This window comes from Dendrobates tinctorius, unplaced genomic scaffold (assembly GCF_039654945.1).
Source record: "Dendrobates tinctorius isolate UK_male_01 unplaced genomic scaffold, ASM3965494v1 ptg000070l, whole genome shotgun sequence".
NCBI lineage: Eukaryota > Metazoa > Chordata > Amphibia > Anura > Dendrobatidae > Dendrobates > Dendrobates tinctorius.
The window spans coordinates 83,608,981-83,624,337 of record NW_027361738.1 but is presented as its reverse complement, the minus strand read 5'-3'; the positions used below and the strand labels follow the sequence as shown (position 1 = coordinate 83,624,337).

Below are 15,357 nucleotides of genomic sequence, written 5' to 3'. Positions count from 1 at the left end.
TAGCCAAACAAATTCTGCTCTGCACTAATGAGAGGCAAGTAACACGAAACAGGAGTCTACAGATGGGTGTTTGTCTCAGCTAATATTCCTGGTCATATTGCTCAGCACTTAGAGACTAGGACAGTTTCCTCTGCTACCAACCCAGGACAAGCAATCCACACATCAAGTCTTCATTAAAGCTTCATCCCCCCCTCCAATCCTCACAGAAGGAACAACTTTCTAATAGAATTTATGCTTCAATTCTTCACAGCTTTCTAGATGTTAGGTTGCTATCTGTGAATCAGAACAATCTTGTTTCCTTCAAGACGCAGTAAACCTGTCCAAAGTGAGAAATGACTATAATTGTATTCAGTCTGGACAATGCTCTGTGAGTTCGATTTACTTCTGTTAAATTTCACATCTGTAAAATGACAGACACCATGATGGAACTCAACAGAGCCGATTCCAGGATCGGTGGGAATCCTGGTGGTGATCAGTAAGTCGTGGCATAGTCTAATGTGGATACACAGAGCATTACCCCGGATCGATACACAGAGCATTACCCTGGATCGATACACAGAGCATTACCCTGGATCGATACACAGAGCATTACCCTGGATCGATACACAGAGCATTACCCCGGATGGATACACAGAGCATTACCCCGGATGGATACACAGAGCATTACCCCGGATGGATACACAGAGCATTACCCCGGATCGATACACAGAGCATTACCCTGGATCGATACACAGAGCATTACCCTGGATCGATACACAGAGCATTACCCCGGATCGATACACAGAGCATTACCCTGGATCGATACACAGAGCATTACCCCGGATGGATACACAGAGCATTACCCCGGATGGATACACAGAGCATTACCCCGGATGGATACACAGAGCATTACCCCGGATGGATACACAGAGCATTACCCCGGATGGATACACACAGAGCATTACCCCGGATGGATACACACAGAGCATTACCCTGCATGGATACACACAGAGCATTACCCTGGATCGATACACAGAGCATTACCCTGGATCGATACACAGAGCATTACCCCGGATGGATACACAGAGCATTACCCAGGATGGATACACAGAGCATTACCCTGGATGGATACACAGAGCATTACCCCGGATGGATACAGAGAGCATTACCCCGGATGGATACACAGAGCATTACCCTGCATGGATACACAGAGCATTACCCCGGATCGATACTCAGAGCATTACCCCGGATGGATACACAGAGCATTACCCCGGATGGATACACAGAGCATTACCCCGGATGGATACACAGAGCATTACCCAGGATGGATACACAGAGCATTACCCAGGATGGATACACAGAGCATTACCCCGGATGGATACAGAGAGCATTACCCTGGATGGATACACAGAGCATTACCCTGGATGGATACACAGAGCATTACCCCGGATGGATACAGAGAGCATTACCCTGGATGGATACACAGAGCATTACCCTGGATGGATACACAGAGCATTACCCCGGATGGATACACAGAGCATTACCCCGGATCGATACACAGAGCATTACCCCGGATCGATACACAGAGCATTACCCTGGATGGATACACAGAGCATTACCCCGGATCGATACACAGAGCATTACCCCGGATCGATACACAGAGCATTACCCCGGATCGATACACAGAGCATTACCCCGGATCGATACACAGAGCATTACCCCGGATCGATACACAGAGCATTACCCAGGATGGATACACAGAGCATTACCCAGGATGGAAACACAGAGCATTACCCCGGATGGATACACAGAGCATTACCCCGGATGGATACACAGAGCATTACCCTGGATGGATACACAGAGCATTACCCCGGATCGATACACAGAGCATTACCCAGGATGGATACACAGAGCATTACCCAGGATGGATACACAGAGCATTACCCCGGATGGATACACAGAGCATTACCCCGGATGGATACACAGAGCATTACCCCGGATGGATACACAGAGCATTACCCTGGATGGATACACAGAGCATTACCCCGGATCGATACACAGAGCATTACCCAGGATGGATACACAGAGCATTACCCAGGATGGATACACAGAGCATTACCCCGGATGGATACACAGAGCATTACCCTGGATGGATACACAGAGCATTACCCTGGATGGATACACAGAGCATTACCCCGGATCGATACACAGAGCATTACCCAGGATGGATACACAGAGCATTACCCTGGATGGATACACAGAGCATTACCCCGGATGGATACACAGAGCATTACCCTGGATGGATACACAGAGCATTACCCCGGATCGATACACAGAGCATTACCCCGGATGGATACACAATCTGGCCTCATTACCTACTTGCTACATCAGATCCTGCTCCAGTCTCACTAACTCCCAGACAGGCAACTACATCTCCAGCTATAGTTGGTGCCAAGAACTGACGCTTCAATTCATCGCTGCCAAACCTGGAAATAAGAGGAACAGAATCAGCACCTACCCTATAACGACATAGAATTACCCACAGTTATATATATTATAGTAACAGTGTGACCCTAGATGCCTCAATAGAAGATTCTCACATATTAAAAAATAAGTCATAAGGAAAATTACAATGATAGCAATAAAGCTCAGTGGTTTCCCTGTTTGCCTTTAACCAATTGATAAATAATATTTTCTATATATTTCTAATTTGTATGAGCCGCCAATGCGCGAATCTCTGCACGAGTAGCATGACTTCCCGCCAGCCATCGAAATCCCATATATTATTTTATTCCGTAGTTTCCAAAATCACATGTGACCTCGGCTGCACTCGCGATGAAGCTCTGCGACCTCCGCTCATGTGCCCGATTGGAACATCGGCTTCCTTTACACAGAGAGAAGGGGACCTGCAACTAGCTCTGAGATATGAGCAGGAGCCCGTGAGAAGCATTAAAAAAAGGAAAAACATTTCTGAAATTTGAATTTAGTTCCGGAAGCCATTTTTTCCATGTAACTGCAGTTATTTGTGTGGATGTCTCTGTAGCACAGTGTGAAATTCATCTTGCACAAAAAAACATGAGTTTAAAAAAAAAAAAAAAAAAAAAAAAAAAGGTACAGCCTAATATCCCTGCACCCCCTGCAATTTATTACCAGCGCCCTTGATTTTTTTTACATTTTATATGGGATAAGCAAAAAAAAAAAAAACAGGGAAAAAAAAAGTCATTTTCACTTAGTCGGCAGTGTCAGTGGTTTTATGCAAATTACATTGCGGATTTGACCTTTAAAATAAGTGAAGGGACGGATAATGTCTAAATTAGAGGATGAGACTTGTCAGCTCTTTTCCAGGGAGCAGCGTGACAGCGATGGGGATTATAGGGGCCGGCGTTCTACGCATCCGCACCCCGCAGCCTCACTCTATTTTCACATTTTGAGATTCTTTGTGGCTCATGAATTAACCGGTCGCACAAAAAAGAGCCGAAGTATTTCCCTCCGACGTCTCCGAGACCATTAACAAGACTGAAATGTTATGTCGCCTCCAACAATGTGTCTGAGAGCAACTGGGAAACATCACAGAATGGGAACAATAGAGGAAAGAGGGGACATTCTACATCATAGGGGGCTCCAGACTATACACCCAGACTGCTGTTATAGGGGGCTCCAGACTATACACCCAGACTGCTGTTATAGGGGGCTCCAGACTACACATCCAGACTGCTGTTATAGGGGGGCTCCAGACTACACATCCAGACTGCTGTTATAGGGGGGCTCCAGACTACACATCCAGACTGCTGTTATAGGGGGGCTCCAGACTACACATCCAGACTGCTGTTATAGGGGGGCTCCAGACTACACACCCAGACTGCTGTTATAGGGGGCTCCAGACTACACACCCAGACTGCTGTTATAGGGGGGCTCCAGACTACACATCCAGACTGCTGTTATAGGGGGGCTCCAGACTACACATCCAGGCTGCTGTTATAGGGGGGCTCCAGACTACACATCCAGGCTGCTGTTATAGGGGGCTCCAGACTACACATCCAGACTGCTGTTATAGGGGGCTCCAGACTACACATCCAGACTGCTGTTATAGGGGGCTCCAGACTACACATCCAGACTGCTGTTATAGGGGGCTCCAGACTACACATCCAGACTGCTGTTATAGGGGGCTCCAGACTACACATCCAGACTGCTGTTATAGGGGGCTCCAGACTACACACCCAGACTGCTGTTATAGGGGGCTCCAGACTACACACCCAGACTGCTGTTATAGGGGGCTCCAGACTACACATCCAGACTGCTGTTATAGGGGGCTCCAGACTACACATCCAGACTGCTGTTATAGGGGGGCTCCAGACTACACACCCAGACTGCTGTTATAGGGGGCTCCAGACTACACACCCAGACTGCTGTTATAGGGGGGCTCCAGACTACACATCCAGACTGCTGTTATAGGGGGGCTCCAGACTACACATCCAGACTGCTGTTATAGGGGGGCTCCAGACTACACATCCAGGCTGCTGTTATAGGGGGCTCCAGACTACACATCCAGACTGCTGTTATAGGGGGCTCCAGACTACACATCCAGACTGCTGTTATAGGGGGCTCCAGACTACACATCCAGACTGCTGTTATAGGGGGCTCCAGACTACACATCCAGACTGCTGTTATAGGGGGCTCCAGACTACACATCCAGACTGCTGTTATAGGGGGCTCCAGACTACACACCCAGACTGCTGTTATAGGGGCCTCCAGACTACACATCCAGACTGCTGTTATAGGGGGGCTCCAGACTACACATCCAGACTGCTGTTATAGGGGGCTCCAGACTACACATCCATACTGCTGTTATAGAAGGCTCCAGACTACACACCCAGACTGCTGTTATAGGGGGGCTACAGACTACACATGCAGACTGCTGTTATAGGGGCCTCCAGACTACACATCCAGACTGCTGTTATAGGGGGGCTCCAGACTACACATCCAGACTGCTGTTATAGGGGGCTCCAGACTACACATCCAGACTGCTGTTATAGGGGGCTCCAGATTACACATCCAGACTGCTGTTATAGGGGGCTCCAGACTACACATCCAGACTGCTGTTATAGGGGGCTCCAGACTACACACCCAGGCTGCTGTTATAGGGGGCTCCAGACTACACACCCAGACTGTTGTTATAGGGGGCTCCAGACTACACACCCAGGCTGCTGTTATAGGGGGGCTCCATACTTCACATCCATACAGCTGTTATAGGGGGCTCCAGACTGCACACCCAGACTGCTGTTATAGGGGGCTCCAGACTGCACATCCAGACTGCTGTTATAGGGGGCTCCAGACTGCACATCCGGACTGCTGTTATAGGGGGGCTCCAGACTACACACCCAGACTGCTGTTATAGGGGGCTCCAGACTACACACCCAGGCTGCTGTTATAGGGGGCTCCAGACTAGGCACCCAGACTACTGTTAAAGGGGGCTTCAGACTAGGCACCCAGACTGCTGTTATAGGGGGCTCCAGACTACACATCCAGACTGCTGTTATAGGGGGCTCCAGACTACACATCCAGACTGCTGTTATAGGAGGCTCCATACCACACACAGACTGCTGTTATAGGGGGCTCCAGACTGCACATCCGGACTGCTGTTATAGGGGGCTCCAGACTGCACATCCAGACTGCTGTTATAGGGGGCTCCAGACTGCACATCCAGACTGCTGTTATAGGGGGCTCCAGACTACACACCCAGACTGCTGTTATAGGGGGCTCCAGACTACACACCCAGACTGCTGTTATAGGGGGCTCCAGACTACACATCCAGACAGCTGTTATAGGGGGCTCCAGACTACACACCCAGACTGCTGTTATAGGGGGCTCCAGACTGCACATCCAGACTGCTGTTATAGGGGAGCTCCAGACTACACACCCAGACTGCTGTTATAGGGGGCTCCAGACTGCACATCCGGACTGCTGTTTTAGGGGGGCACCAGACTACACACCCAGACTGCTGTTATAGGGGGCTCCAGACTAGGCACCCAGACTACTGTTAAAGGGGGTTTCAGACTAGGCACCCAGACTGCTGTTATAGGGGGCTCCAGACTACACATCCAGACTGCTGTTATAGGGGGCTCCAGACTACACATCCAGACTGCTGTTATAGGAGGCTCCATACTACACACCCAGACTGCTGTTATAGGGGGCTCCAGACTGCACATCCGGACTGCTGTTATAGGGGGCTCCAGACTGCACATTCGGACTGCTGTTATAGGAGGCTCCAGACTACACATCCAGACTGCTGTTATAGGGGGGCTCCAGACTAGACATCCAGACTGCTGTTATAGGGGGGCTCCAGACTAGACATCAAGACTGCTGTGATAGGGGGGCTCCAGACTGTGCACCCAGACTGCTGTTAAAGGGGGCTTCAGACTAGGCACCCAGACTGCTGTTATAGGGGGGCTCCAGACTACACAACCTACTAAGTAATAGGTTTTGTTTAGAATTATTTTAGCAATGATGAAACATGTGCAGAGTTTTGAGGAGTCTTCTCAGCTCCAGCAAAGAGGAATGGAGCAATCTCTTTAATGAAGCCAAACAATCTTTTTATGTACAGTACACCATTAGTCACTTGGCTCTTTAGGCGGTCGGCTTTATAGAATATTATTACTGGTACGATGGGCATTTTCAAAGACCAGCAGCCTGGCATAATTCCTAAACCGTAGACTTGATTAATTTCCTTGAGAACCCGAGATCCAGTGCTGATATATGAGCAGCCACTGCAATGGCTTCAATAATTCAATAAATGAGCCAAATAAAAGTCTTGGTGGGTAGCGGCACTTTTCTACAAACTCGGGATGTGGAATACAATTTACATGTTCTAGAATGGTTCGTAGTCTTGTGGTTTCTTGTGGTCAGTAATGTAATCAGAGATCATGGTGGCCACATGTAACCAATGGTCAATTATGTAATATGTTTTCTTCATGGCTAGAAGTATCGAGTGGCCACTGACAAACACATTCATGGTAGCCATGGGTACCAGCCAGTTGTCAATAATATAATCAATGCTCTTGGTGGGCAAAGATACATCGTGATCATCAGTGTTCTTGGTGGCCAGAAGTACATGGTCATCAATTACATAATCAGTGCTCCTGGTAGCCAGATGTGCATGGTGGTTAACAATATAATCAGTGTTTCTGGTAACCCAAGGTACATAGTGGTCAAGAATAAATTTAGCGATGTTTGCACCTGTTGTTTAGTGATGTAATCAATGTTCTCATGGCCAAGATTACCAGCTGGTAGTCAACGATATAATCGGTACTCATGGAGCCCTCATGGACTTTGTCTTCTAGACTATAATCCAATGTATAATGGTATTGCATTCAAGCCACCAACACAGTTCTACATGTTCACTTTCATGGTTCCTTGACCTGGGTTTCACCAGAATAGTGGACTAAATTAAGGTTGCAAATATTGATTGGACATTTTTGTAAACCAGTCTACTGTCAAGACAATACTTGTAGTAGATGAGAATGTGGAGGCCGGCCTCATTTAATGCAGAGATATACCACGACATTACCTGGTGAGAGCTGGTGTGGCCATGTCTGACTGAACTCCTATGGCCATGGGTATGCCACCGCAGTGAATATTCCCAAGCTCTTCGGCAATGGCCATGCTGTAGGAGAAGTCCAATCCCATTCCACCATACTCTAATGTAGAAAAAAAGCAAAACAGAACAGCCAGATCAAAAAATTTGTAGAAAAAAAACAAAAAATATTAAAGGGTGCAAACCATGACAAACATTTTTAGCCCTCAACGTTCTATCCACGGCAATCCAACAGATATCGAGTGTACCCTATAGGCTTCATAAAGTATGCATGTATCCGAAATATTTACAACTTCCATATGTTTTGAATTTGGCTAATTGTTTGGTTTAGTTAAAGGTAGTCTACAGACAAGTTGACATGAAGGGGTGCCGAGAGAGTCCATCTTCTGGTTTGTATGAGATAAGGCCCTTCCTGTACACATTAGACTATTATCGTCTGAATCTACTGATATTGATGGGTTCGGCCGACAGTCTAATGCTTGGACTCACCAGTGTAAGGGAGGGACAGGACTATAGTAGTGACCTATATTACTGTAACATCTGTGTCCAGTCCTCCCTCTACAGAAAACAATACTCTTCTCTTTGGCATACCTGCATCTACAGATTCATCTTCACCAAGGCACTTCCGAGGTCATAACGGTCTCTCTTCTAGGCAACCCCCATCAATGGAAATACAGTCCGAGTTAACTTTAACATTTTCTTTACTTAGGATTTCACACATTACATCCACAGTTGGTACATCATGACATTTGCTTGCTTCCTTATCTTCCCCTTTCTGGCTGTCGCTTCTGTGCAGTACGCGCCCGGACCGGACCACCTTAGACTGCTCCCGAGTTCCTTCCTAGCCTGACCTCACTATAATAACATTTCCTTCAGCCTGTTTCGCCCCAGACACGAATTCATGAGACACTACGTTTGGTGGCCTCTGGTGAAGCATCCGGCCTGCCTATACCAATCTCGTCGAAGCTCCAACTTCTTCATCTCTTTAGTCCAACCAACTTCTGCCCTAAAAGCATTTGCCCAGGCAATAAGACGCCACATCTTTCCTGTTCTGGCCCACTGCTAGGACACGCTGTGGCCATGGGTAACGTGGGCTAAAATGACAAAGTTTTGTGGCTGCCGAGTTGTCTGGGCCTATAGCCCATGTGGACACTTGGGCACCCTGGCCCAGTCTCCCTAAACTCCTCTTCTGCACTAACCTTAACTCCCGGCAGCCCCTCCTACACTACAACCCTCTATGAACATCCTATCAGGCCTCACTAGTATGCCCCAATCTAGTGGCCCTCAACAGAACTACATTTACCCGTATCTATGGGAACTATGTAATGTCCCCAAGAAGGATGCACTAGCTTACCCTAACTATATACACAGACATATTATATTAAGCAATAATATGAAACAGGAACACAAGACAATACATTACAGCTTACTACAAAATGGTAACACATACATGTGGCGATACCATTAAAGATAAGCGATAATACATAGTTTTATATGTAGAAGTACTGCAGACATTTATCATAGACACATTTGTAAACTTTAACAACCAGAAAACAATCAGAGGAAGGGAAGCAAGACATCAAATCTCACCCCCTTACACCAGGCCAACGAATGGTTGGGAGAAATGTCATCACACATGTTCACTTTCGGACTGCCAATTGCATTGTTCTACCTGGGATAAGTGTGTCAGTCGGTGGCTTTATCATCAAGGACCCAATGGGGGTCTGGTCTGGCTTCTGTGTGCCTTTCTCTGCTGGGCTGGTAAGTCAGGATGAAGCCACTGAGGACCTGCCTTGGACTGGTCATCCAAGACAGATAGTCTTTTCAATGTATGTTGTCTCAAAATTGCTACAGAATTTCAGAGCAAAACATATCCGGCTGCAATAGAGAAGCCAATGTCTGATTCAAGAGGCCAGTGGTTTTGGGCACCATGAATCTCCTGTCAGCTTCCCTTTAACGCCCAGTCCTTTTGTCAACATGGAACATTATGCACTGTTGAGGTGTCTGACAGCAGCTTACATTTCTTTCCCCACCGAAACCATACAAACCCCTTATGAACCATGAATTTAAGTGCATGGGGAAATTGGAAGAGATATTGGTCACATTTATGGCGTATCTTGAAGCTCATGGGCCTCAAAGCAAAAATTGCCAATGGGGCTCCAATTATTGCAAGATTTTACTAGTATTAGTCTTTTCATAAAGGCCAAAGGGACTTTTCGGGCCCCTTAGGCTCCAGGGCCCGGGTGTGATTGAAATCCCTGCACCTATTATAGTTACGTCCCTGATGTATGGTGTATGGGCACCACCGAAAATAGGTGAATGGACCTTGTAAAGGCAAAGTGATGACCCTTGTGAGTTGTCTTGAATGCGTCATGTGGAAGTTTATTTTAAAATTTACTTAGTGCCATGGGTCAATATTTTTGGAAAAAGTTTTATTTGTTCACCTTGCCCATATGGCTCCACTCCATGTGTTTTGGGTTTTTTTGCCTTTTACCTACTAACGCCATTTTTTATTCTTGTAAAATGATTAATAATTATTACATGGTGCTTAGAGTTCCTATCCTGTATTCTTAAGTATATTCTGGTATCTTTTTGATGCAGAAATTTGTTTGGCATCGAGATCCCTTCTATCTGGTCTCTCGTGCTTTTTACTAAACAAAAAGTTTATAGCTCTATTCTTTTACCAAAAAAAAATGGAAACCCAATGGAATCTTGTCGCAAGAGGACAGGATCCAACAGGATTCCCAGGTCTTTGATCCGATGACGATGTGTACAGAAGTTTAGTTTTTGTGCCCTTTTGGAGGGACATGGAATGTAAGGTCGGAAGTCCTTTTGCAAGTCACCTTATACCGTGTGCACGACGCCCAGGACTACCACTTCTTGATTTACACCTCGCGACACTTCTTATTTTCCCCCTCGCCCATAGAAAGGAATAACTGAAACGTACAAAAATTGCTTTGTGTGTGAATGGAAAGAGAAGGGGTCATGACATTTTTGGAAAAAACCTACAGTATGGAAAATCTGAGTGTTGAGAGAGAGGAGTTTTTTTTCGAGTTTCTAATCATCCCCTCATAGATCGGGGTCGGGTCAAGCTGCCTTGGAGACCAGGTCTTTTTTTCTTCTGCTGGAATCAGCAATACACCTACTGCCCTGAGGATGAGAATGAAGGTGACAGTCTGCAGAACAGGATATTTAATTAGCAATTTTTTAAAATTCAGCTCTCAAAAGACGAGACTTGGCGATAAATTATCAGGAGACATCCGGTGGTATATCCGTAGATATCAAGAGGTCTTGTAATTGAAATGATTGACAGAGGAGCTAATGGGATTAACCTTCCGATTCCAATTTACATTTTCAGGGTAAGACAAAAATGACACTGTATCAGAACCACCACTCACCATTTATAAAACTGGGATCCCAGTGTTTGCGTGAAATTTATCCATAGGTGCCAATTTTAATTTTTTATTACTGCATTGGGAGTTGTTGTTTTTAGCGCTTAAAGCGATAAGGAATAAAAAATAAGATATTATATAGTTTAGATTTTTTTTACATTTACTTTTTTATTACTTTTCCTTTACATAATTAATCTATATATCTTCTAGGAGGCCGATACTTGGGGAAAAGTATTGCTTTTTAAAGGGTTCTCCAAAAATCAAAAAGTGAATTCATAGATAAGAGGTTAGCCTGCTGATTGCTGGAGATCCAACTATTTAGACACCAAGATATCATTAAAACAACCCTGTAGAGCCTTGAAGGGAGTGGACGTGCGCATGCTCTGCCCCAGCTCCATTCATTGTTTATGGGACTGTTGTAAACACCGGAGAGCTGTACTCAGCTTTTTCATAGTCCCATAGACAGTGAATGGCAAGGAGGTCAAGCTTGAGCACCTCCGCTCTATTCAAGATCGTGCTCTACAAAACCAGGTTCTCAGGACCCCAGAGCCCCATTCTCCAGATCGCTGGGGGTCCCAGCCAATCAGAAAATTATCTCCTACCCAATGGATAGATGATAAATTGCATTATTAGAAGAACCCCTTTAAGATAGCAAGATACTTTGCATAGCTAATGTTCGGGACACGTGCATGCTCAGCTGGCCAAGTGTGCATGCATTCTCAAAAAGGAGACGGAAATAAGCTGCTGACAGAACTTAAGAACTAAAGAATCAGGTATTTTGATCTCAACATGTCCGACTTTTCCTTCTTTCCCTTGACATCTGCCACTGAGTGAGAGTCAGGTCACCATTATCATTAGATAGTTGGCCGATTCTGTTGAAACTTTCAGCCCACATTCATCTAATGTGTATAATCATCTGTAGGCTGGTTCGTCTTTGGCTGGGAGGCAGCTTGCTGTAAGAGAAACCTCCCTTTCCGCTGTATTGTCTGCAATCGAGCCAAAGCAAGCCAAGGCTGATCATACACATTAGATGGCTGTTGGCCAAACCATCTTTTAGTTGACAGTAGAGTTGGGTGGATCAATTCTTAGGCTGGTTTCACACTAGCGTTTTTTGAAGCAGCGCATCGTGTGCGTACATGCGCATGCATCCTGAGCCCCTATCTTTAACATGGGGGCGCATGGTCTAGCGTTTGCACGCGTTCGTATGCGTTTTCGTGCGCATGCGTTTTTTTGTAGTGTGTGCCAGGCGCGCCGGACGCAACCTGTTGCATTTTTGGTCCGTCTGACCAGTCTCAAAAAACCGCGTGCGCACAGAAAAAAAAATCACATTACAGTCTAAGGGAACACAGGCGTGTGCATAGACAAGCGCACGCCTGCGTTTAAAATCGCAAGCGTTTTAAGAGTTAATATGGAGAGAAACTGGTTAAAACGCATGTGTCTAAAAAAAGCAAACGCATGATGCGTTTTTTGAATGTGTTTCTATTGTGCACGAAGCGCAGCGCTAAAAAACGCTAGTGTGAAAGTAGCCTTAGGACTCTGGTCCATCGGCCAGGATGGAAGTCTTGCGAATCTCTTACCTTACGGGATCTTTTTGATTAGTTGGGCTGGCACGACATCATCTGTGCGCCACACCACAATAATGACATTGCTCCAACCCGACTACTCAAAAGCCGCGTCAGAGATCTCAGAAGGAAAGAGCTTTGCGATCCTCCCTTCCAGGAGACAGACTACTGACCTGACTGATGGATTGGAATCCCGTGAATCGATCCGCCTAACTCTAGCTGACAGGTATCTTTCACAACTCCTCCATGAAGGAACAATCGTATAAATAATGTACTTCTGTGTTCAGAGCCGGTCCCACCAAAATTTTGGTCTTTCAGACTTTTTCCAACATGTATGGGGACCTTAAGACTAGAACCTAGAAGGTCCAAACTAGAAGATCTCCCACTAGTAATGACCCATCTATGGGCCAGAACAGAGAGTCGCCTAACTGAATGGCCACCGTGAAATACTTTATGGTATTCCCTGCAAAAATCAGAAGGTGTCTAGACCCAAACCCACCGCGATTAGCTGTCCATCATCGAGGCGAAATTGTGGAAAAGTTTTGAAACACTTTGAAAGAGCACCCGAAGACTGAAGGCAAAGTGCAGCATCCCTCACCTAAGATAATCACAGCAGTCCCGGAGTAGATATTGAAAAGCCGTAGATTTTCATAGATTTTTTTATGTTAACTGTTTCTATTTTAGAGCTTTTCATTTTTTTCTTCTAAGCTTTTCTTTAGAGTTTTTTGAATGCATCACCCATAGACCATGTGTGCAAGATGTGGACACAGCATGATGATTTCCGATACAGTAGAATATTCGTCTTTATGAAAGTTTTTACTGCTGGGAAAACACAATATCAGAATATAATCATGGAGCTTCCTCGAGATGCGCCGGAGATAAAGCAGCTGCTCAGATGCCGGTAAACGTCTTCCCTTGGCGTCTAATCCCATAGAAATGTATTTTAGAGCTTTCCTAACAGATGCACAATCAGCAATTCACAAACTTTAGATGAAAACAAGATCATTTTTCAATCACCTTCGAAAAACAAACACATTTCAGCGGATTGCGAAAAATGATTTACAAATGTCACCGAGCACAAACAGTGCGTGCCCTCGTAGGAATGGAGAAAGAAAACTATATATCAAGGAAAAAGTCATTTTGGTCTTCAGGCTGCAACATATTTTTCAGTTTTTGCTTCACCCTGGTCTGAAAGGTATTTTTTTGGCTGACGTTGCTCTGAAATGTCTTGTTTGTTTTTTTTTATCTAATAATAATAATAATCTTTATTTATATAGCGCCAACATATTCTGCAGCGCTTTACAGTTTAACAGTTTCAAAACACAAGTCATAAGTAACAACATTAACAATACAGTAAAGTAAAATAAGCCGCCCCTGCTCGTGAGAGCTTACAATCTACAATGAGGTGGGGGAGATACAGAGTACAGGTGTGTATTTACAATGGTGCACTTACAATGATGGTCCAGCCATCTTGAGAAGGTGGGGGACAGAGATAGTGAGTGGGCTACGTACTCACACTTGCACATAAAATGACTGATTAGTGAACGTGATAGGCCGCTCTGAATAGATGTGTTTTGAGAGAGCGCCTAAAACTGTGCAAATTGTGGATAGTCCTAATTTCTTGGGGTACAGCATTCCAGAGGATTGGCGCAGCGCGGGAAAAGTCTTGGAGTCGGGAGTGGGAGGTGCGGATTAGTGCAGAGGGTAGTCGAAAGTCTTTTGCAGAGTGCAGCGGTCGGTTAGGCCGATAGACAGCCTCTCCTGCTGCACTTTCGTATGGCGGCTTCCACCTTTCTCACACCCCCCGCCCCAGCAGCAAACATGGTGGAGGAGTTGGTTTTCTCCTGTCAGATACCTGCTCCTTCACCCCAATCCCACTGCCACCCTCTGTTACCCTCCCTTCCTTTGAGGTGCACTCTGTGCGCATCTACTCCCCCTCCAACCTCCAACTGGCTGTCATCTACCGCCCCCCAGGGCCAGCCACCACCTTCTTTGACCACTTCACCACCTGGTTACTTCATTTCCTTTCCGCGGACATCCCTACTATCATCATGGGCGACTTCAACATCCCCATTGACACTTCCCTCTCAGCTGCCACTAAACTTCTATCTCTCACTTCCTCCTTCGGCCTCACTCAATGGTCTTCTACAGCCACCCACAAAGATGGCCACACACTGGACCTCATCTTCACCCGCCTCTGCTCCCTATCTAACCTCTCTAACTCACCTCTTCCTCTCTCTGACCACAACCTGCTCACATTCTCTTCCCTCTTCACTCCATGTCTACAATCCCCACCCCACAAACTTTCACACCCTCGCAGGAATCTTAAACACCTTGACCTACACTCATTCTCCGAATCCCTCCTCCCTCTTACAGATATAAGTTCCTTACACAATGCGGATGACGCTGCCGCTCTATATAACACCACAATAGCTGTAGCTTTGGAATCCGCTGCCCCACTTACACATACCAAAACTCGCAAAATCAACAGACAGCCCTGGCACACCAGCCTGACCAAAGAGCTGAGGCGAGCTTCCAGGGCTGCTGAGCGCAGATGGAAAAGATCCCACTCCAACGAGCATTTCATCGCATTCAAACAGTCCCTCACTACTTTCAAGACCACACTCGCCACAGCTAAACAAACCTACTTCTCATCTCTCATATCCTCCCTGTCTCACAACCCTAAACAGTTATTCAACACCTTCAATTCTCTCCTCCGCCCCCCAGCACCTCCTCCCTCCCCACTCATCTCAGCTGAAGACTTTGCCTCATTTTTCAAGCAGAAAATTGATAACATCAGGGACAGTTTTGGTCAACAACCCCCAGAGCCCTT

At 46.1% G+C, this 15,357-nt stretch overlaps 1 protein-coding gene across 6 annotated transcripts in view; it reads right to left on the bottom strand.

Annotated features, from left to right (window-relative positions):
• Positions 1–15,357, bottom strand: part of LOC141095756 (probable acyl-CoA dehydrogenase 6) — a 100,319-nt gene that overhangs the window by 14,364 nt on the left and 70,598 nt on the right. For all 6 annotated transcript variants that reach the window (XM_073582054.1, XM_073582055.1, XM_073582053.1 and 3 more), the window contains 2 exons: positions 7,544–7,673; positions 2,359–2,465 (listed from right to left, as the gene is read on the bottom strand). In XM_073582054.1, the coding sequence (XP_073438155.1) occupies positions 2,359–2,465; positions 7,544–7,673 (237 nt within the window). The remainder of the gene's footprint in view (positions 1–2,358; positions 2,466–7,543; positions 7,674–15,357) is intronic.